This window comes from Anomaloglossus baeobatrachus, chromosome 5 (assembly GCF_048569485.1).
Source record: "Anomaloglossus baeobatrachus isolate aAnoBae1 chromosome 5, aAnoBae1.hap1, whole genome shotgun sequence".
NCBI lineage: Eukaryota > Metazoa > Chordata > Amphibia > Anura > Aromobatidae > Anomaloglossus > Anomaloglossus baeobatrachus.
Window position 1 is genome coordinate 326164263 of NC_134357.1, and position 23900 is coordinate 326188162.

General features: G+C 46.8%; 1 protein-coding gene across 1 annotated transcript in view; it reads right to left on the bottom strand.

Moving 5' to 3' along the window:
* The window catches only part of LOC142311404 (protein-glutamine gamma-glutamyltransferase 5-like), a 145083-nt gene that overhangs the window by 55292 nt on the left and 65891 nt on the right, over window positions 1-23900 (bottom strand). Inside the window, exons 5-6 of the mRNA XM_075349793.1 lie at window positions 704-832; window positions 435-612 (exon numbers count right to left, since the gene is read on the bottom strand). Coding sequence (XP_075205908.1) covers window positions 435-612; window positions 704-832 — 307 coding nt within the window. The remainder of the gene's footprint in view (window positions 1-434; window positions 613-703; window positions 833-23900) is intronic.

Genomic DNA, 23900 nt, shown 5'->3' on the forward strand with positions numbered 1-23900 from the left:
CACCGCAGGAGGACCTGGGAGCCACGCAGACATCTGGGGTCAGGTAAGAATGACTCTCCTGGAAAGAGGGGTCCGCATTTTTTGGGGAATAAACTTTCCCCCAACCGTGTTTCCCAGAGAATAAGACCTACCCCGAAAATAAGCCCTAGTGCATTTTTAAGGGGCAAAAACAATATAAGACAGTGTCTTAGTTTTGGAGAAAAATGGTACAATATAGCAGATTGTTAAAGTGCAGTAAACCTTTGGAAAAACTATTCATATATTGAAATAAGGAAATGAAAACCTAACCTGGTGTGCTATTAAAAATAAGTTTCTTAAGTGAATATGCTCTGGAAAAGAGAAAACAATATGACTCCCTTATTGTAGTAATATACGTATTAAACTAGAAATAACCCACCCCTTACACATCAGTTTGTAATTGCATTAGTATTTACCTGTACACATCACTCCAGCTAGAACCCAGCATTGTCCATAACGAACGGGCCTGCATCCACTCTTGTGCCACATTCTCAGAATAGTAACACTTCCATTCCAGGTGCTTGGGTTGGCTCCATTCCTGAAGAATTCATCCCAGGAGGACTCTACTACTCCGCGATCATCATTTGAATTGATCTGCATATTTCAAGGATTAACAATAGAAAATAAAGCATTCTATAAATCAGAAAAGAAGAAATCTGTTGTTTAACAAACTGGCCTGGCTCACCATGGCAGAGATGACTCTACTAACGTACACAGGGTCTCCTCTCTTAGAACAATCTAGAGTTGGATTCTTCAGATAATTAGGGCTCATGTCTAATATTCTTAGGCAGATTTCACCCACTCCATCTTCAAACTAAAATTTTAGAAAAAAAATGCATTTCAGTTAAAGTGCTTTTAGTACTATACAGCCAATATTACAAAGTTGTCACGTACTCCATGGCTAGAGTATATTCATTAATGTTTCTATATAGAGGCTTTCACGCAATGATCTATCGAAAGATTAGAGTTACCACTGATTCAGAGGATGGGATGCTTTTATCTAAATACACCAAGGACATGTAAGCTTCAAATATACAGTATATCACAAAAGTGAGTACACCCCTCACATTTTTGTAAATATTTTATTATATCTTTTCATGGAACAACACTGAGGATATGACACTTTGCTACAATGTAAAGTAGTCAGTGTACAGCTTGTGAATTCAACACACAGTCATAAATATCTAAACCACTGGCAACAAAAGTGAGTTCACCCCTAAGTGAAATTCACCAAATTGTTCCCAATTAGCTGTTTTTCCTCACTGTTGTCATGTGACTTATTAGTGTTACAAGGTCTCAAGTGTGAATGGGGAGCAGGTGTGTTACATTTGGTGTTATCACTCACAAAATACCTCAAAGAAAACCCCACCATAAAATTCAACACTTTATTTCATAGATCAACAAGTACAAACTTAAAAACAGAGTTGGTTTGATACCCTAAGTCACTAGTTAAAGGGGGGGGCATACTGGGCCAATTCCCTATTGTGACCCTTCCTATCAGCAGGGGTCGGCACCCTACATATATGACCGTTATGGCGCCCCTGCTCCAACGTGGACTGACCCTTCTTGCCCTATACTGACACTATTATTCGTGCTGCTGATCTCAATGAGAGCTTCTGTATAGTGTTTCGTGAAGTTCTCATGCATCCACCCAAGCATTCAAATAGTGGAATTTTCAATATATGTCTATAATTTGAGGTTTTGAGGCTGGCCACACTTCAATGGTGGATGGATACTGGCGCCAGTATCCATCCACCATTGAAGTGTGGCCAGCCTCAAAACCCATACAATGAGATACCTGACTGATACCTCACTGAGGAAATGGGCATCTATGGCATGTAGGGTGCCGACCCCTGCTGATAGGAAGGGTCACAATAGGGAATTGGCCCAGTATGCCCCCCCCTTTAACTAGTGACTTAGGGTATCAAACCAACTCTGTTTTTAAGTTTGTACTTGTTGATCTATGAAATAAAGTGTTGAATTTTATGGTGGGGTTTTCTTTGAGGTATTTTGGTTCTAAGACCCCCCAAGTGATTGGTTGAAGGTTTCTGGTGTTATCACTCACACACTCTCCCATACTGGTCATTTCCAGTCATGCGCACTATGAAGCCGGGTGTACACGTCCCGGCTTCAGAGAGGTCTAGTGCGCATATACTGATCTCTTTTCCATGTTATAATCAGCAACTTTCTTAAAAACATTTATTAAAGAAAGGAGTCAGGATAGGGAACATTATTAAAGGACGGGGGATATTAGTACAGGTTGGGGGCAGGATGTGGGACATTATTACAGGATGGGGCCAGGATGGAGGACATTATTACAGGATATGGGCCAGAATAGAAAACATTGTTACAGGGGCCCATACTGTACGTCTGACCCTACATCTGCTGATGGAGGCCGCATCCAAATTTTGCACCTCGGCTCATAGGACTCTAGTTACGCTACTGTGTCTCAACATCATGCTGCTGTCAGGTTACATAAAAAAAACTGCCAACAGATTCCCTTTAAAATTAATTTGCCAGCAGTCTTTTTCCATGTAATCTGAGGACAGCATGAAGTAGGGGTTAAAAAGCAGAATTCAGCGATGTGTCACTTGGCAAGCTGGGTGCTGTTGTTTAACAATAATTACATTTTTCTCACCAGGACCTCATCTCTGCCTGGACTATATGGCATCCGGTTTCTAGATTGACCACACTGTTATTCTGAGAAGCAGCTTTTCGTCAATAGACAATATATATATAAGGAGCCTGTTGTGTGCAAGGATACCTTTCTGAGCTCTGTTTAAAGGGAATAAACCATCAAGATTTTCATATATAAAGTAAAGCAAGTGGTATACTGGCACTAGGATGATGAATGTAAGTATACCTTTTGTTCTGAGATTGGATGTTTTATTTCAGAAATATGTGCAAGTAACGTTCAAGCATTAATTTTGAAGATTTTCCAGAAAAATGCTCGGGTTCCCCATTGACTTGCATTAGGTTTGTTATTCATGATGAATGCTAGAATAGAACTAGGTATTCGGTATGAGTAATCCAAACCCAAATATTTTACTATTTGCTCATCACTAGTTCTGACCCTTTACAAAGACATATTAAGATTCTTGTGTCCGGCCAGATGTCCGGGATCAATTCCAGGCTGGACCTGTTTATTTGTTTGTTTTTTTTTGTTTTTGTTTTTTTAAATCCGGTTAGACCCACTGATCCCGGTTATTTGCGAGTTTGCCCATCACTAATTAAGAGATTAATCAGTATGTACCGCCCTGAGAGGGGCTCGGCTGCTCCCTTGCCGGCCGAGCCGCTCGAGGTCCGGGCTCGGGTTGTCGGTGGCACGAGCGCCTCCGGACCGGGGGTCACGTCGCTCTGTTAAGGAGAGGCAGTAGGGTGGTTGTGTGGGACGAGGTCCGCAGCCGGCGGCCGCGTTGTCGTTGGACGGGTCGTGGCGCCACCCATGGGTCGTGGTGACGGGATGCACCACCGCTGCAGCTGGAGTGAAGGGGGCTCCCGGGATCAGTGTTGAAGGTGCAGCCTGGATGTTAGCCCCTCCGTGGGCAGGGGCGGTGTGTCGGTGATGTTGTCGGGGTGCAGGGTGCCGGGCTGCGGTACGGTGTCGTGCCCGTATGGGACTGGTGTACTCATTATTAATTCACACTCAGAGTCACTGGTGAACCAAAGTTCGGGTATGGTCGGGTCCCACAGCCAGCTGCTTGTGTCCCTTGTGAGGCTGATGGTGGCCCCTTTCCCTTGCACCTCTTGTTTTGATTTTTGGATCCCCTGCCTGGTCAGTGGTAGCCCGCTCCCCGGCGTTGAGCTGGCGGAAGAGCCCTCGGTTTCCCGCAGGTGCTGGCCCGTCGGGTGTTTGGCCCTTGGCGGTGTCTCTCACCCGGTATCGGTGGGCTGTTGCCTTCTTTTGGGACTTTGGGTGAGGATGAACCCATAAGATCCAGACTGCAATCAGTTAATTTGCCTACACTCAGGGGCTTCTAAGCTAGGACGGGGTCTGAGTACCCGGTTTTTGGTGCTCCGATTAGCTGTTGACTCCCCGGTTCAGGGCCGGCGGGCTCTAACCCTGGCCCGGTCCCTACGGTTCTGCCGGTCACTATACCGGTACTCCTGCAGGTGACCACCACCGTCTGCCTGCCTGACGTTTTCGGGGATCCCAGGCTCCAACCCGGGTCTCTGACAGTTCTACGCCTCTACACCTCCTGTCACTGTCACTCTACAACTCAATCTATCTGTATTTCCTGCCTCAGGACAGTAGTCTCCTCGGTGGGCGTGTCTTTCCGCCTGAATCCGCCCACCTGGTGTGCCCTACTTGCTCTGAGGGAGGCATCAGGTCTCCCTTTCGGGTGACTGATGTGTCCTCACAAGGGATGGGGTGTGTGTGTGGTATTGGTGGTTGTTGTTACCTGTGACCCCTGGGGTCCAGGGCGTGACAAGTACATAAGGTTAGAGTTAAAACTAAATGTTGTTAAAAGATGGAGATTCGCTTTATTTTTACACATGTCCACTTTTTGGTAAATTAAAAGAGCAGGAGACAGTTACTATTAGGCCCCTTTCACACGTTAGTGATTCTGGTACGTTTGTGCTTTTTTTTAAACGTACCAGAATCACTGACATACACAGACCCATTATAATGAATGGGTCTGCTCACACGTCAGTGATTTTTCACTGCACGTGTCTCCGTGCAGCGTACCCGCGTGTGCGTGATTGCTGCACGGAGACATGTCCATTTTTTTCTGGCATCACTGATGTTCCACGGACCACACAGTGGTGTGGTCCGTGAAGCACGTGCCAGAAAAATCGTGCATTTAAAATAATAAACATTTTAACTCACCCGGCGTCCAGCGATGTCCTCTGCAGCCCGTCCTCCCTGCTGCTTCTAAGCCGGCTGATTACTGTCGCGCATATTCATTATGCGCGACACAGCCGACCCGGAAGCAGCTGCTGCGGGGGTCACCGCCGGCCGGATGCTGCGTCGCGGGAGCGATCAGCACCATGGAGAGCGGGAGCGGGCGCAGGTGAGTTGATTTCTAAGTGCAATCACGGGCCACGGATAACGGAGCCCGGATTGCACTTAGACAACCCACTTGTGCCGTGATTCACGGCACACGCAGGGACATGTGCGTGTTTTAGACGCCAGTGAAAAACGTCACTGTTTTTCACTGACGTGTGAAACGGGCCTTACATTGTATAAACATTATGGACAGAATTTATTATTAACAATGCTATGTCAGAATATTAGTATTGAATACTGTATTCTCAAACTTTAGTGTATACCAAAAGCAGTGACTTTTTAAGTTTTATGCCATTGTCACCCTGTTTCTGAAACGTGAGTAGGGCTTAAAGTGAGGGGCAAATTTACTTCTATGTTTATCGGAATGTAGTTAAAAATAATAGCAATTCGATTTCCTTCTGCAGAAACCTGTGAGACTTGATGGATTTGTGTATTTTACTGAAGTTTACTCTTTACTTAGACGGACGTAGGAAATGTCAGTTAATTCTCCCCTTTGTCTCCACAGCTGTACACTTCCTGAAAGGTCAGATTTTGACAAGACAAACGTTTTGTCGCATTGTCATATAATACACCCAATCCTAATATACATCCTCACCTGTGCTTACTAAATGATCTGTTAATTAGTGGGTGTGTATAAAAAGAAACCCAGCACCCCAGACCTTCACTTGAACTGCAACTTGACCTCTGACAACATGCCAAAAATCCACCCTGCGACCAAAGCCTTGATTATCAAGAGGCTGAAGACCAGATCCACTACAGAGGTAGCTGGCACCTTTAATGTGTCTCAGCTTCAAGTACAAAGAATTAAAAAAAGATTTGAAGAAACTGGAGATGTTTTTGACAAGCCCAGGTCCAGCAGACCCCACAAGACAACTGCTCAGGAGGAATGTCTGTTAGAAAATCCAAAGCCAGCCCCTCTTCCACTGCAGCAGAGCTCCAACAGGCCTGGTCGCCTCAAGTCCAAAACTTTTGTCTTGCCAAAATCTGACCTTTCTGTGTTCATTAAATGATGAATATTTCAGCTTTGCAACAACTTTATTTTCATAACCTAAACAAAATTTGGGAGGGTTTCAGCTTTCAAAAGAGTAATTTATAAAACCAATGGATGAATTTAAAGTCAGGTTATAAGCTTTTTTTACATAACATGGATAAGCGACAGAACTTCTGTCAGGGAGTGTATAATAGGGGTCAACTTCAGGAACAGTGAATGTCCCAGTAATGGACAATGTCTTTTCATATATTACAAAGAACTAGAACTATTTATTAAAAGAGTAGATCCCTTTTACTTTAGTTATATTAACTCTAGAAGTCCCAGGAATTTCGAGCTCCATAGGGTTCCAATGGTAAAAATGTTAAATGACCCCTCTCTGGGACTTTTAGTGTTAAAACAATAAAAAAAATTGTATTCTTTTGTAAATAAAAATTGAAATTCTAACTAAACTTTTTTTTATAACATCTTAGGATCCCTCTCAAGATCTTGCAAACTTCTCCACCCAATCAGACAGCAGTTGTATGACACTCACATGACAGTCGGCTCACGCTGTGCTGCGAGCGTGAGCCGAGTGTCATGCGAGGACTCACAGTAATCCCCGTGTGGCCTCAGCCTAAGTGATGTCCTTGTAGGGGGCTGCCTTTTTCTCTGCATATCCCACCTTTTAAACCTTTAAAAACTTTTCGGACACAATGTTGTCATCACAGTGGGAGAGTAGCCAAAATAGCACTGTTTACTACACTTACTGCTATGATCTCTCAGCTATTTCCTGCCAAACGCATTTGTTCATCTTAATAACTGGCCTGCAGGGGGATGAATGAAACTATTATGTTAATATAATCCCTGTGGTTAGGGTGAGGTGCAGTATGATAAAGTGACAGCTCGACACTTCAAACAGTTGTACAAAAACTTGTTCTCTGAAATCTGATGATATATTATTTTTATAGTTTATGGGCTTCAATCCATGTAACAGCACTGTGATTCATAGGGTTACTCACCAGCAGATCCCTTACTCAAATATAACCTTAAAAAAGAAAGAAATTACATTCTGCAAATATAAGGCTTTTTTGTTGTCTAATAAGATGGACATGCTGCCATGTTTCCCTCTTTGAAGACAAGAATATTGTGGTGATGTATAATGTGTTTTGTGACATGTGTTATTAGTGACAGATGGTATTTTATTGACAGTAGGGAGAGTTAATGATTAGAGAATGCTTGGGACTAGCCAAGAGTGGGAGGGGCTATAGTCAAGGAAGAGAGACAGTTTTCTGTCAAGAGGTTATGTAGGGCTCAGCACGCAGTAGAAGTATATTTAAAATCTGACTAGTGATCAGAACCGCTATACTTGGGTGTCCCTGACATGAGAGGAGACCGGGACCGTGGATAGTGTGATACTGAGCAAAGAGAGAAAATTGACTGAAGGACAGAGTGATCCACTGAATATGAGTTTAGGGACAGTACATGGGATGGGATAGAGAACGTGAGACGAAGAGTGTGCCACGGGCGGCAGTTCCAAAGCATCAGAAGTAAACAAGCTAAGTACCACCCATATTGGCAAAGTAGTTCTTTAAAGTGCGAAGAAAATGCAGAACCTCGAGTTGAGAATAGGACTCTCACTAACTGGACTGTAGTCAGTGACTGAATTTGAGTAAGTAAAGAGATTGTAAGTGTCAAAATAAAGAGACTGTTTATGAAAATGATTCATGTTGCAAAGGAAACATTTGTGAAGCTATGTACCCGCTCTGCATCCCTATCAAGTTATTGTTCACTAAAGAGTTTATTTTTGAGTAGTGGTGTCTCTCATTGAACTGTCCAACATCTGGTCCTGCCAGCCAAAGTCACTGGCATCATGTGGCCTTCAAGGGCATAGCTTTCCTATAGCACAAGTCCAGACACCCAGTCAGAACCTCCACCTTCATGTAACGTGCTGAGGTGTAAGAGCCAAGTAACCTCGCCCATGGCTACTGCCCTGCACCAAGTTAAGCTTGTTAAAAAATTTATTGCGATATCTGATAGTTTAATAAAGTTTTAGAGGGCCAGTCACCGGCCCCCACTCATATTTTTAGAGGGCAAGCAGCCAGCCCTTTCTCATGTGCCACTCCCACGTCAGTAGCAGCCGGGTCCGGATCCGCAGTGTGGCTCGAGGGATTCTCCGGACCCGCGGGTCACGCGGATACTCCAAATGAAATGGGACGTATTCTTACGGGATTTGCCGTAGTCAGTCTGTCACGCCACCCACGGTGTGTGGTGAAGTGTGGCACCACCGCTGCTGTTGTGGGGCACCCGGGTGCAATGGGATGGCAGCTGGTTATTAACCCCTCCGTGGGTAGGGATGGTTGCCCCGGGATCCGGTGACTCGGTGCAGGGGACGGTGACGGCAGGGGCTGGCTCGCCTGGTCAGACCAGGGAGTCTCAGTTTACTCACGGTTAAATAAATCAGACAAATCCAATGGTTAACCAAGGTGCTGGAGGCTGGCCGCCACAGCCTGGTGTACTCTGGTCCCTCACCCGGGCTGGTGGTCTGTGTCACTTTCCTCTGCACTGTGTTGTGAGGTGGTGGACTTCCCAAGGTGTGGAACGCGGGAGTCCGCTCCCGGTACTTCTGTTGGGAGCCATGACTGCTGACGCTGACCCGTGGAATCTACCGGGCCCTGGCAGATGCCCTATCCCTCTCTGTGGGTGGTTGTCTGCTTTTGGGACTTTGGTTAGGACAGGACCTATAATCCTGCCCTCAATTGGTTAATTATCTAGGCCGTTGGTTCCGGTCCTGGCTTCAGAGTCCAAGTACCCCCTCTGTGCACAGTTACCGGGTCGGGTCTCCAGTGTCGGTACCGGCGGGCTCCAACTCTGCCTCGGTTCACCTCGGACCTCCGGCTGCCGTCTTCCTGTCTCCTGACAGACATGGACCACCGGCTGCCACCTAGCCAATACACCGGGGCTCCAACCCCGGCGCCTCTGCTCTTTGTACTTGAGCTTCACTTTCTCCTCCTGCTCCACTCCTCTCCACTTGGACTACTACCTCCACTCTCTGCTCTCAACTCTCTGCTCTCTACCACTCTTTTCCCATCCCGGGTTCTCTAGACCCCTAGGTGGGCGTTCTCCATCTGCCTGGTCCCGCCCACTGGTGTGCCTTTCCTGCCCTGGGGGGGTGACTAGGATTTGGTTGGCAAGGTTTAACCCTGTGAGGGAAGGTGTTGTGCGGGGCCTCTACTGTGTGACCACCTGGCGACGCCAGGGCGTCACATTTCCCCTTGGTTTAAAATAGACCGTCCGCGGGCTGTGCGACCATCAACATTTATTACACTGCATCTGTTTGGATGGGAAAAAGATGTACTTCAACAATAAACATTTAAAACATTAAAACACTTCTTCCCTTGACAGGAGGCACAAATCTTGAACACCGAGACTCTGCTACCTACTCATCCTCTGCTGTCGCTCCCAGTACGGAGTGTGGTCTTCAAGATCCTCCCCCTCCCCCTCACTGCTGGCCACAACCAGCTCCATTCTCGGCTCAGGGCTCCGCTCCATAGCCTGCTCCGCTCCCCGGCAGGTACACCACGGCTGCTCCACAACTGGGACTGGGTACGGGTTGATGCTAAGAATCACAACCGTGACTGACTTCCGGGTCGGCTCTGCCTCCGATGTGGCCGGGGCGGACTGCCGGGGCTGGTCTTGTCATGCGTGCGGCCATCGTTGTGAACGGGGGTGACGTCCTCTTTGGCGTGGCCGGGCTCGGGGCCGGAGGAGATGTCTTCCGGGCTTTGGGCTTGCTCGTGGCCGGTGCAGGTGCTGCAGCAGTGCTATGCTCTTGGCCCGAAGACCCCCTTGCCGGCCCGGAACCAACGGCCTAGAAAATTAACTAATTAAGGGCAGAATTATAGATCCTGTCCCAACCTAAGTCCCAAAAGCAGACAACCACCCACAGAGAGGGATAGGGCATCCGCCAGGACCCGGTAGATCCCACGGGTCAGCGTCAGCTTGCACGTCTCCCAACAGAAGTACCGGGAGCGGACTCCCACGTTCCCCACCTTGGGAAGTCCACCACATCACAACACAGTGCAGAGGAAAGTGACACAGACCACCAGCCCGGGTGAGGGACCAGAGTACACCCGGCCGCGGCGGCCGGCTACCAGCACCTTGGTTAACCATTGGATTTGTCTGATTTATTTAACCATGAGTAAACTGAGACTCCCTGGTCTGACCAGGTGCACCGGCCCCTGCTATCACCATCCCCTGCACCGAGTCACCGGGTCTCAGGGCAACCATCCCTACCCACGGAGGGGTAAACAACCAGCTGCCATCCCATCGCCTCTGGGTGCCCCACAACAGCAGCGGTAGTGCCACACTTCACCAAACACCGTGGGTGGCATCACAGACTGACTACGGCAAATCCTGTAAAAATACGTCCCCTTTCATTTGGAGTGTCCGCGTGACCCCCGGGTCCAGAGAATCCCTCGAGCCACACTGCAGATCCGGACTCTCTGTGCACGGTTTCCAGGTCGGGTCTCCGGTGTCGGTACTGGCAGACTCCAACCCTGCCCCAGTCCACCTCGGATCTCCAGCTGACGTCTTCCCGACTCCTGACAGACATGGACCACCGGCTGCCACCTAGCCAATACACCGGGGCTCCAACCCCGGCGCCTCTGCTCTTTGTACTTGAGCTTCACGTTCTCCTCCTGCTCCACTCCTCTCCACTTGGACTACTACCTCCACTCTCTGCTCTCAACTCTCTACCACTCTTTTCCTGCCCCGGGTACTCTAGACCCCTAGGTGGGCGTTCTCCATCCGCCTGATTCCGCCCACTGGTGTGCCTTTCCTACCCTAGGGGGGTGACTAGGATTTGGTTGGCACGGTTTAACCCTGTGAGGGAAGGTGTTGTGCGGGGCCTCTACTGTGTGACCACCTGGCGGTGCCAGGGCATCACACTCATACTTTTTACAAGGCCAGCAGTTGGCCTGAACGCATAATTTTTAGAAGGCCAGCTGTTGGCCCGTTCTCATAATTTTACACGGATATGGAGTTGAGCCAGATCTGAGGATCACAGGCTGCATTCACTGCTCCCAACTTGGTTAAGTTGATTATGTGTATCTTTAGTGTCACCAGGAGCATTATTACTAATAGGCACATTGCCTGTCAACTGTAAATGCTGCACCACTCCACATCTTCTCCCTCTCATGAAGCTTTCTGCAAGACACATAGGGGTACACTCCAACTAACAATCCTTCTGAAGTGACCATCCACATGGGTGAGTTAATTGTTTCCTTCCTTGCATCTTTCTTTCCAGATATACAGATGGATCATTTGACCTAACTTTTGGGCTCTTTGTAGCCCTAGATTGTTGACAAACTGGTCCTTTTTTAATTACAACTAACCCCCTGTTGGACTTTTATGCTTGACTGAGTCCCTTTTGCATGTCAGCACTTGCCATATACTTTTTGATATGTCAGGCTATTATTTATAGGTCTACTCACCTTGATTACTATGTAGGGTATATTGTGCCAATTTTTCCTCGTTCTCCTGCATTATATATATATTGCTATACTGTATCTTTATTTGACATCCCAATCCTCTATACTTAATAAAAGGGAATTTTTATATGCAACCGATTGGTATTGGGTGGTATTAATTATGTTGATACATACAGTTAGGTCCATAAATATTTGGACAGTGACACAATTTTCGCGAGTTGGGCTCTGCATGCCACCACATTGGATTTGAAATGAAACCTCTACAACAGAATTCAAGTGCAGATTGTAACGTTTAATTTGAAGGTTTGAACAAAAATATCTGATAGAAATTGTAGGAATTGTACACATTTCTTTACAAACACTCCACATTTTAGGAGGTCAAAAGTAATTGGACAAATAAACCAAACCCAAAAAAAATATTTTTATTTTCAATATTTTGTTGCGAATCCTTTGGAGGCAATCACTGCCTTAAGTCTGGAACCCATGGACATCACCAAACGCTGGGTTTCCTCCTTCTTAATGCTTTGCCAGACCTTTACAGCCGCAGCCTTCAGGTCTTGATTGTTTGTGGGTCTTTCCGTCTTAAGTCTGGATTTGACCAAGTGAAATGCATGCTCAATTGGGTTAAGATCTGGTGATTGACTTGGCCATTACAGAATGTTCCACTTTTTTGCACTCATGAACTCCTGGGTAGCTTTGGCTGTATGCTTGGGGTCATTGTCCATCTGTACTATGAAGCGCCGTCCGATCAACTTTGCGGCATTTGGCTGAATCTGGGCTGAAAGTATATCCCGGTACACTTCAGAATTCATCCGGCTACTCTTGTCTGCTGTTATGTCATCAATAAACACAAGTGACCCAGTGCCATTGAAAGCCATGCATGCCCATGCCATCACGTTGCCTCCACCATGTTTTACAGAGGATGTGGTGTGCCTTGGATCATGTGCCGTTCCCTTTCTTCTCCAAACTTTTTTCTTCCCATCATTCTGGTACAGGTTGATCTTGGTCTCATCTGTCCATAGAATACTTTTCCAGAACTGAGCTGGCTTCATGAGGTGTTTTTCAGCAAATTTAACTCTGGCCTGTCTATTTTTGGAATTGATGAATGGTTTGCATCTAGATGTGAACCCTTTGTATTTACTTTCATGGAGTCTTCTCTTTACTGTTGACTTAGAGACAGATACACCTACTTCACTGAGAGTGTTCTGGACTTCAGTTGATGTTGTGAACGGGTTCTTCTTCACCAAAGAAAGTATGCGGCGATCATCCACCACTGTTGTCATCTGTGGACGCCCAGGCCTTTTTGAGTTCCCAAGCTCACCAGTCAATTCCTTTTTTCTCAGAATGTACCCGACTGTTGATTTTGCTACTCCAAGCATGTCTGCTATCTCTCTGATGGATTTTTTCTTTTTTTTCAGCCTCAGGATGTTCTGCTTCACCTCAATTGAGAGTTCCTTAGACCGCATGTTGTCTGGTCACAGCAACAGCTTCCAAATGCAAAACCACACACCTGTAATCAACTCCAGACCTTTTAACTACTTCATTGATTACAGGTTAACGAGGGAGATGCCTTCAGAGTTAATTGCAGCCCTTAGAGTCCCTTGTCCAATTACTTTTGGTCCCTTGAAAAAGAGGAGGCTATGCATTACAGAGCTATGATTCCTAAACCCTTTCTCCGATTTGGATGTGAAAACTCTCATATTGCAGCTGGGAGTGTGCACTTTCAGCCCATATTATATATATAATTGTATTTCTGAACATGTTTTTGTAAACAGCTAAAATAACAAAACTTGTGTCACTGTCCAAATATTTCTGGACCTAACTGTACTCTTGGCACACAAAGTCCTATTCTCCTTCATCTTCTCTTCTACATGTAAGGACGTGCTGGAGCGGCCTTGAGATAGAAACATCAGTGGTTCCACAAGTGCATTTTTCTTTTTTTTAAATGCTGACAGGCTGACTGTTCTCAAAATGAACGAGGCCTGGATTGACCAAGATTTCTCAACCCCAGCGGATGATAGCAGAACAAAAAGCCAATTCAAATGTTTCTTTTGTTTCTAGCATATTCCCATGGACCCCTTCCTACCCACAAAAAGGTATACGATTCATGCTTCTTAACTTTTTTCTCCTCCTCCACCCCCACCACATCAAGACATTCATCACGCGGCATTCACTTATCATTTTAGAGGTAGTAATGTTTTGAACTTTTGACTGTAAAGGGGGCTTTACATGCAGCGACATCGTTAGCGATGTCGCTCGTGAAAGCACCCGCCCCCGTCGTTTGTGCGTCACGGGCAAATCGCTGCCCGTGGCACAATATCAGTAGGCCCCGTCACACGGACTTACCTGCCTAACGACGTCGCTGTGCCGGTGAACTGCCCCTTTTCGAAGGGGGCAGTTTGTGCGGCGTCACAGTGACGTCACACGTCACACTGCAGCCGTCCAATTGAAGCCGAGGAGCGGAGAACAGCCGCATTAACGACACGCCCACCTCGTTGCCCAAGGACACAGGTAAGCTGTTGTTCGTCGTTCCCGGGGTGTCACACGTAGCGATGTGTGCTGCCTCAGGAACGACGAACAACCTACGTCCACAACGACCAATGATATTTTGAAAATGAACGACGTGTCAACGATCAACGATAAGGTGTGTATTTTTGATCGTTAACACTCGCTCGGAGCTGTTACACGCAACGACGTCGCTAACGACGCCGGATGTGCGTCACAAATTCCGTTACCCCGACGAACTATCATTAGATATGTCGTTGCGTGTAACGAGGCCTTTAGCCTCCATATCTTACTATCAACTAGATCTTTGAATTTGACAACATTTTCATTTTATAGACAACCATCTTGACTATCTCATACATAAATTTGACTTGAAACTATTTAGCATATGATTATTTATGCAGATTCCTATCATGTTCCTGTATTTTTACTGTTTTGCTCCTGGTGTTTGGAAAAAAAATCTTTCTGTATACTACAAATTACAACCTGTTGTTACGTTCCCTAACAGCTCAGTGTATTAGTAGACTAATTCTAATGTAAAAGATCACTGGTTCAAATCGAGGAGCAGCTATAAAGAAGATTTCCCAAGAAAAGAGAAACAGTATCTTCATCTTATCGATCGCGGTCACTCAGCCAAAAAAATTGCCAAACAGCATCATGTGAGGCCACGACAGTTGGAAGAATACAGATTGAAGTTCATCCATTCATTTAACCCCTTCACGACCATGGACGGATCTTTCCGTCATGGATCGTGTCCCGGTAAGCCCCGCCCCCTGCCGCGGGCAGGCGGCGTGGATCAGCACACATATCAGCTGTTTTCAACAGCTGACATGTGTGCCTACATGTTCCGAGTGGAATCGCATTCCATCCGGAACATTAACCCCTTAGATCTCGCTGCCAAAGTCTGTCAGCGAGATCTATATGCGCGCGGCCATGTTTTTTACTTACCGCCGCCCCCTCCGGACGTCACATGAGTGATCACGTGACATTTGGTGGTTACCATCGTAGCACAGGGTCATGTGATGACGCCTGCTGCTATGAAGTTTCACTTTCATTCTTCCTCGGCACGGAGCAGAGGAAAAAAGAAAGTGACTATTTCTGCTGTTTACAGCGGTATAGCTGTGATCAGCAGATAGCGATCAGCAATCGGATTGCTGATCGCTATAGCCCCCTAGGGGGACTAGTAAAATAAAATAAAAAAAGTAAAAAAAAAGTTTTAAAAAATTAAAAAAAAAACAAAAAACCTAAAAGTTCAAATCACCCCCCTTTCCCCCATTGAAAATTAAAGGGTTAAAAAATAAATAAATATACACATATTTGGTATCGCCGCGTTCAGAAATGCCCGATCTATCAAAATATAAAATCAATTAATCTGATTGGTAAACGGCGTAGTGGCAAAAAAATTCCAAACGCCAAAATTACGTTTTTTGGTCGCCACAAGTTTTACGCAAAATGCAATAACAGGTGATCAAAACGTAGCATCTGCGCAAAAATGCTACCATTAAAAACATCAGCTCGAGACACAAAAATTAAGCCATCACTGAGCCATAGATCCCAAAAATTAAGAACGCTATGTGTTTCGGAAAATGGCGCAAAACGTGCGCCACTTTTATTGGACAACTTGTGATTTTTTTTTAACCCCTTAGATACAAGTAAATCTATACATGTTTGGTGTCTACAAACTCGCACCGACCTCAGGCATCATACCTACACATCAGTTTTACCATATAGTGAACACCGTGAATAAAACATCCCAAAAACTATTGTGCCATCACACTTTTTTTGCAATTTTTCCACACTTGGAATTTTTTTGCTGCTTTCCAGTACACCATATGGTAAAACTTATGGTTTCATTTAAAAGTACAACTTGTCCCGCAAAAAAAAAGCCCTCATATGGCAAGATTGACGGAAAAATAAAAAAGTTACGGCTCTCGGAAGAAGGGGAGCAAAAAACAAAAACGCAAAAACGGAAAGTGCCCCGGGGCTGAAGGGGTTAAAAGCCAAGAGGTGGACATCCAGGCAAAATATTGTAGTCAGCAAGTTGGCTCATAACAAGGTCTATCAGTTCAGGCACAAGAAACACGGCAGTGGAGATGTCTTGCATGCTTCGTAATAGTGACATCACAGATGTCTATGCAAGCACCATGCGACACACGTTACACAAGTCTGGAATGGTGGCCCAAAAAAGGTGAAGAAGCATCAACTTCAATATCGTGATAAGATGCTTTTGCTCAAGTTTGCAAAGACTTATGAAAAGTGGACAGTAGAAGATTGGAAACAGGTGAGACGAAAGTCAATAGACTAGGATCTGATGGGTACAGATGGGTCTGGAAAGAACAAGAGAAAATGGGGCTAATGGATTGAGAAATTGAAGAAACTGTTAAGTAAGGTAAAGGAAGTATTATGATATGGGGTTGTTACAGCCAAAGGCATTGGATACTTGACTAGGATCGATTTTGCTCTCAGTGCTGACCTATATGTGAGTATTCTACAAGACAAGTAGCTTTGTACACTGAAGTACTATGAGTATGAAAAGGTCAACAGTGTTCCAGAAGGACAACGATCGAAGCATATGTCAATTTTGCTGAAGAAGTAGAGTGACCATGAAGTAGAAGTACTGTATTAGCCTACACAGTCTCCCGACCTCAATCCAATCGAACACTTGTAGGTAGGATTGAAGAAAAAGCTGTATACATACCCAAGTGTGTCGACCAGTATTCACCAACATTAGGACCGTGTGGAAGACACCTTGGATCAGATTTCAGTAGAGACATGCTTGAATCTGATCACGAGCATGCCTAGAAGGATTCAGTCAGTTTTGAAAGGCAAAAGTGGATTTACAAAATTCTAACAAATTAAATGTACATTTTTAGGAGCAAAACAGTAAGAATGCAGTGACATGACAATAATCTGCATAATTAATCATTTGCTAGATAAAAGTCACATTTATGTATGAGATAACCAAGATGATTGTCTATAAAATAAAGATAGTCCCATACTCAAAGCTGTAGTGGATGGTGAGATATGAAGCCTGAAATTCCTGAAAATGGAAAGTTCAGAATATTGTTACCCTTTTGCTTGTCACTGTAATTTTTACAAGGTCAGCCGCCAGTCCTCACTCACAATTTTTACAGGGACAGCAGCTGGCCTGTACTCATAACTTTTAGAAGGCGAGCAGCCACTCTCATTCATAGTTTTTGGAGGGCCAGCAGGTGGCCCTCACTCAACCACCAAAATTTTGAGGAATCAACCAAGATGGTGAGCAGCTATGATGCCATCATCAGCGTCACCATCCTGCTTCTTTGTGTACTCAAATGCTTGCTGCTCACAATAAAAGAGAAAGCTTTGTATGTGGATATTGTGGAGATGGAGTAAGTACATGGGGTGTTACGTGCTGGAATATCCTGACTATTTGCCCTGGAAATGATGACATTTATGCTTGTGGACTCTGAGGCTTTCAGCTACATGATAGCGGCGGCTGTCCTACTTTATTCAGTCCTCAGCCGCCAATATATTTCCCGGGGTGCTGTCCCAGCCTTACACCTGCTTTTCTCCCATAACATCACCCATCCCCTTACCAACACAGTTAAGTTGACTAATGAAGATCACCATACACTTTTATTTCATGCAAGAATAAAGTTTTTAATGGTCAATGTGGCACATTTGTACATGTGAGTATATGACATAAAAACGTTTCGACCACATATATCTTGTTCACAGAGTCGATATGGAATATAGTGCACAGAACTATATACCAGTGCCCTGGAAAAGTCATCTTTTACCATATTCACAACAGATGTGATCTTGTGGCACACAGGGTCTGCTAGCGTATCCGAAGCTTGAGCTGCAGTTAGCTTCCAGCAGCAGTATACTTATAGAAGGACTGTAAAGCAATATACCCTGACAATATGCCTCTGATCCAAAACTATCCCTCCACAAGCAGCCAACCCTACACTGAATGCATAGTTGTATTAATAGGGAAAAAAAAATAGATGTATGCCTAACAAGTACTTTTGGTTTTAGGTAGCACAAGCAAGGTCTGTAAGGCTAGAATCCCTGTGCACAGATCTCTAATACACTAACCCTTCTCCAGAAACTCAGCCTACACTAAATGCAGAATAATAGGGGTATTATAAGATAATAGCATAGATTTTTTTAGCTAGCACAGGCAAGGTCGGTAAGGCTTCACACTGTCCCTGTAGCAGAATTTCTCCCTAAGCTCTTTTCTGTGTAGAGTGCGTAAAACACGGCGTCTCTTGGTCTTATATAGATCCAATGAAGCTATGCGGCCGATAAATCACAGCAATGCAAGTCGCAAAGATGGCTACAGCATTACCATAATTGGCAGGCAATCCCTGGATGTTTACTGGTTGATAAAAAACAGTAAAATATATGGGAGGGACTCGAGCATGGTGTCTGACCAGCAAAGTGCTCGATCGAGTACCGAGCACATTGAACACGCTAGTGCTTGACCCAATACCGGGCACTAAAGCCCACCATTGCCCATCACAATTTGCCAGTCCTGCCAAAATTGATGGAATCAAATTACAGGTTTAGAAGTGTTGCTTGACTGTCAATATTATAGTGGTTCTATGACTGTCACCACTATGGAGTTTATATGGCTGACAACCCTATTGGGACCTTGTGGATTTCACCAAAAAAGGAAAGTTAAGGTGATTGTCCACTTCACGGATAACCCATTCTGAATCTCATTGTTTCACCTCAGTAAGATAACAACACCTACGCTCCATTACAGCCATGCCGGCACTCGTCGCCACATAACTCGTGTGTCATTGTTATGTCATGCAGTCCCTGATATCACTCTCCTCTCCTTCAGACAAATCAGACAGCTGAAGAAAGTGAGAGCTGCTGCTGCTCTTTCACTTCCTCCGGATGTCTTGATTTGCTCGAAGGAGGAGACAGTGAAGTCAATGCTGATTTGTCACAGGGATTGAATGACATAATGTCATGTGAGCCCTGGTAGAGCATGTGTTGACACTGCTGGAACAGCACCTACTTCGGAGGTGAGTATAGGCATTGTTAATTTAGTGGGGTGAAACATAGGGATTCAGAAAGGGTTGTCCGAGTAGTAGACAACCCATTTAAGGCTATAATATTATGGGTAACATGTAGCTGTCATTGCTATTGCGCTCCCATAGCTGTCAACATCATAGGAGTTCTGTGGCTGAAGTTGTTATGGGGGTCGTGACTTTTTTTTTTACATGCTCTCAGTTTCTAGTCATTGATATTTTTTAAACTTGAGACAGAAATTCACTCACTGACTTGAGTTTGCCAACCCATAAACGTGTAGTCTCACTGCTAAGTAATGATACACCCACATAATCTGTAAAAGGTATCCTAGCCATTGCAGACTGATGTGTACAATACAAATTAAATAACTAAAACATTGACATACACAGGTATGCCGCTAATATACATGAATCATGATGCCTCTTGCCAAAAGAAGAGGACAACTAAATATGCTTACAACCAACTCAATTATAATGTTAACAAACATAGACTACATAATATATTAAAACTGCAATAGCAATAAATGGCAATACTTCAAGTTTTTTTTATATCTATTGCATTTTATTTCATTTTTCAAGGTAAAAACTAAATGAATATAAATATGTGGGTGTGAACAATGGCATAAATCCTTATGTGACATACTATACTTATTTCTGTTGAGCGTCTTGTCTGCAATGAAGACAATATTTTTTGTTTTTGGTTTAGCATCTGGTTTAGGTTTTCGCTAGGGATGATCGAATACCTCAAATATTCGGCTTTGCAAATATTTGCTGAATAGGTCGCCACTATTCGACTATTCGCGAATATTCGATGCGCAATGTAAAGCGGGCTTTACACGCTGCGACATCGCTAGCATTTGCTGGCGATGTCGAGCATGATAGCACACGCCCCCGTCATATGGCCAATATGTGGTGATCGCTGCCGCAGCGAACATTATCGCTACGGCAGCGTCACATGCACATACCTGCTCTGCGACGTCGCTCTGGCCGGCAAACCGCCACCTTTCTAAGGGGGTGGTTCGTTTGGTATCACAGCGACGTCACATGGCAGGCGTCCAATATAAGCGAAGGGACGGAGATGAGCGGGACGTAACATCCCGCCCACCTTCTTCCTTCCTCATTACAGCCGGGACGCAGGTAAGGCGATGTTCCTCACTCCTGCGGTGTCACACACAGCGATGTGTGCTGCCGCAGGAACGAGGAACAACATCGATAATAAGCAGAAAACGATTTTTTGTTTCAGGACGACCTCTTCGCGGCAAACGATTTTGACTGCTTTTGGGATCGTTTAAGGTCGCTCATAAGTGTCACACACTGCGCTATCGTTAATGACGCCGGATGTGCGTCGCAAACACCATGACCCCGACGATAATTCATTAACGATATAGTAGCGTGTCAAGCCCGGTTTGGTCTATGGGAAACCCAAATAACAACTGTTCATAACTATTCGGACTCTGCATAGAGTTACATTGAGCATCGAATATTCGCATAGCGGCGACCTATTCATCGGATATTCGCGAAGCCGAATATTTGAGGTATTCGATCATCCCTAGGTTTAGCATTTAAGCCATGGTTATGTTTGTATGTATAAATGAGGAGATCACATTCCGCATCCCAGGTCCATGGTCCAGATTAGTGGTTTCTCGACATGGAAAGGAGTTGCGTGAATTTCCAAAGCTTCCGGGTTCACTTGGGCGGTGTTACTGTATTTAAAGGCCTGGTGTGACATCATCTGTGTAGCTGAGGCTGTCATCCCAGAGGTAAGAGAATTGTGTAGGTCCTCTCCATGTCCACAGAATACTGACAAGGACCTTGGACCGAGGTTGCAAGAAGCAATCCATTCATCTCTATTGGTATTCCTACAATATTTAGAAAATTCCTTAAAGTGAAAAAATCACCAGAATTTTTGTATATAACCTAAAGCCAGTGCCATACTGTCACTATCAGGCTGATTCTATAAATACCTTCAGTGGTTAGCTCAGATGTTTAGGTTTTGAAATCTAAAAAAGTAAAGTTTATAAAATCACCAGCTTCTTGAGTGACAGCAGCAGAGGATCAGATAATAGCTGGGGGGTATTCACAGTTATCCACTCCCCCTGTTAGAATTAGGATAAGTATGTGTCGCCCTGGGCAAGCCAGGGGACACAGATAACAACACACACGCACCCCACATTCCCTGCAGGTACCCCAGCTAACCCAAAAATCCTTGTTGCCTTCCTCCAGAGGTTGATGATGCACACCAGGGGGTGGGCCAGGCGGTTGGCTCCGCCCACCGAGGAGCTCACAACTCTGGAGGCAGGAAGAAACCAGGCAGTTGAGTCCAGGAGGAGGAACTGGAAGGAGTGAAGCCCAGGCAGGGCAAGAGTGAAGGAGTAGTCTAGACAGGGTTAGAGTAAACAGCTAAGTGGAAGAAAAGGAGGAAAGCAGGAGAAGTGACAGAGGAGAAAGAAGCCTGAAGGGTCCAGCTTTGTGAGGGCCAGATCAGCAAGGTCAGCAGACAGTGGTGAAGATCTGCAGTGGGACTGTCTGGAGGTTGCTGGAAGGGCCACGGAGGCTGTGTGTATCCGGGGGCCTGGAGCAGTATACAAAGGGCAGTCAGCACCAGAGCAGGGGCTTTCGGATCCCAGCAAGGCTTGGAGTCGCTGTAAATTGCTAAATCCGTTAGTGAAGGGGACGTAGATCCCCCAACAAGCAAGTCCTGATAGACGGCAAAGGTCCAACCACAACGGGGAAACACCGCCACCGCCAAGGCACCAGTTTCCCAGGGCCGGCGCCTGCGGGCAAAGTGTGGAGCTCCTCCGGCACAGATTGCAGTCGGGGAGCGGGTAACCGGTGGGAATCCACCGCTACCAAACAGACATTTCAAAGGTGCAGGGAAGAGACCGTCACCGCTAACTGCAGGGAACCGCAGCACCGTGAACCGTCCGAGGGACCCGTCCAACCAGCCGTTTGTTTACCGAGAACTGTGTCGTGTTTACTGGCTGAGTGAGTACCTCAGTGCCGCAAGGCACAGCGCTGCCCCTGCGCCCCTGCACCTCACTGGGCCCCCGGGATCACCAACCCCTACCCACGGAGGGGCAACACAACAACTGGCTGCTCCGCATCACCATCCCCGGGATCCCCACATTGAGCAGCGGTGGTGAAATCACCACAACCGTGGGTGGCGTCACGAACTATAACAATCCCCACACCCAACCACAAACATCCCCCTTTCACTCACGGGCGAGGAGTGTCGCTCGAGAAACCCCGGGATCCGGCCCACAGCTCGAGCCACCAGGAGCAGCTGCCGGACCCGAGCAGAAGGGGTGAGCGCGGTGTGCTGACACCCTCCTCCCCGCCCGCGACAACTTGGCGTCACGAACAGGATCTTACCGCTCTGCTGTCAGGTAGAGGTGCGCCTTGTTACCGCCGGAGGCATCCGGCCGGAAAATTTCAGAAGCCGCCATCTTTGGCGCGAAAAGTTCCCGCTCGAGCGTCTTCTCGAGCAGTAGAAGCGCGAAGGTCAAAACTCCGCCCCGAGAGAGGAGGGGCCGGAAAGAGCTAAGGGGGACGCGATGGCGGCTGGCCGCATGTGAGCGTGCCTGTGGAAGCAGGGACGCCAGGACCCTGCGGCCATTTACTGGTTCATGGAAGAGGCTGCTGCTAAAGATGCTGAGTCCGACCAACAACACCGTGGTCCCCGCGCCTGGCATGGCGGCATGGGTGGAAGTCCGGACCGTCCAGCTAAGCAGCCGTCTGCAGGTCCACAGGCAGCTCCTCCTGGAGGAGCGGGAGGCCGACATGGCGGACGTGGTGGCTGCTGTGCGGAGATGCGAGGTGGAGGAAGATTTGGAGGAACGGGTAAGAGACCCACGTCCCTGTATTCCCGAGGGATCGGCCGCTGCGGCTGAGGGGCCCGGCCTACACCCATTCACCCTGCTGCCTCCCCCGCTACCCGCGTTAGCTGCTGCTGCCCCGCCACTAGGCCCGCTACCACCACCACCGGTAGCGGTACCCTGCCAATCCGCCCCGGCGGACCGACCTGCAGCAGAAGCCCGTAACCCCCCTGAATCGCTTCTATGGAAGAAGCTGAAGGCTGAGTCCGCCAGCAAAGATGCACCGGAGGCACGGCGGGGATGCAGCTGCCAGGAGGCAGAGCAGGCCATGTCACAGCGGGGTCCCTCATTACTGAAGGTGTCGGTCGCAGCCGACACGGAGGGACTCTGGCTGGGTCCGTCCCTCGCACACGCTAAACCGGAGCAAACAGAAAGTGCTCCCGGCTGGGAGCAGCGGCAACAGCAGCTGCGCAGGGAGATCGATGCCCGAGAGGGGTGTAGAGCGGATGTGCATGCCCGCATGTGTATGGAAGAAGATCGCCTGCAGCGAGCTACCATTGGGGTCCAGAGCGGTGCACCATGTGAAGGTGGCACTAGAGCCCCACGAGTGAGAATGGACTGTTGAGCCGCAAAAGGCAGCGGAGCACCGTTGCACCGTCCCCGTTGGGACCATCACTGAAGTTGTTGTTTGAAAGTTTGAAATGATAAGTGAAATTACCGAAGAAGTCACCTGATTTGTTTGTTGATTGGCCTTGTGATTGAACCGGCAGGAGCCGGCACCGTTGTCCCCGTGGGGACCGTTTAAAGTTTAATTGGCATGGGAACTATCCATGGACAAGCCCGTGAACTTACAGGGCACCACAAACGTTAAGTGGCTTGTAAATATGTTGGGTACCATTACCGTTTCCGCTATACCGTCTCCGGAGAGGCAGGTTGGAGGGAGGGCCCTGAGCAGAGCAGGCCAGGGCCCAGCCACCAAAGGAACCGGTGGCCACCCTCTGGAGGGGAAGGACAGATCCCGCTCGGGTAACTTGTGCTGGACTGTGGGTCAAGGGGTGCTGC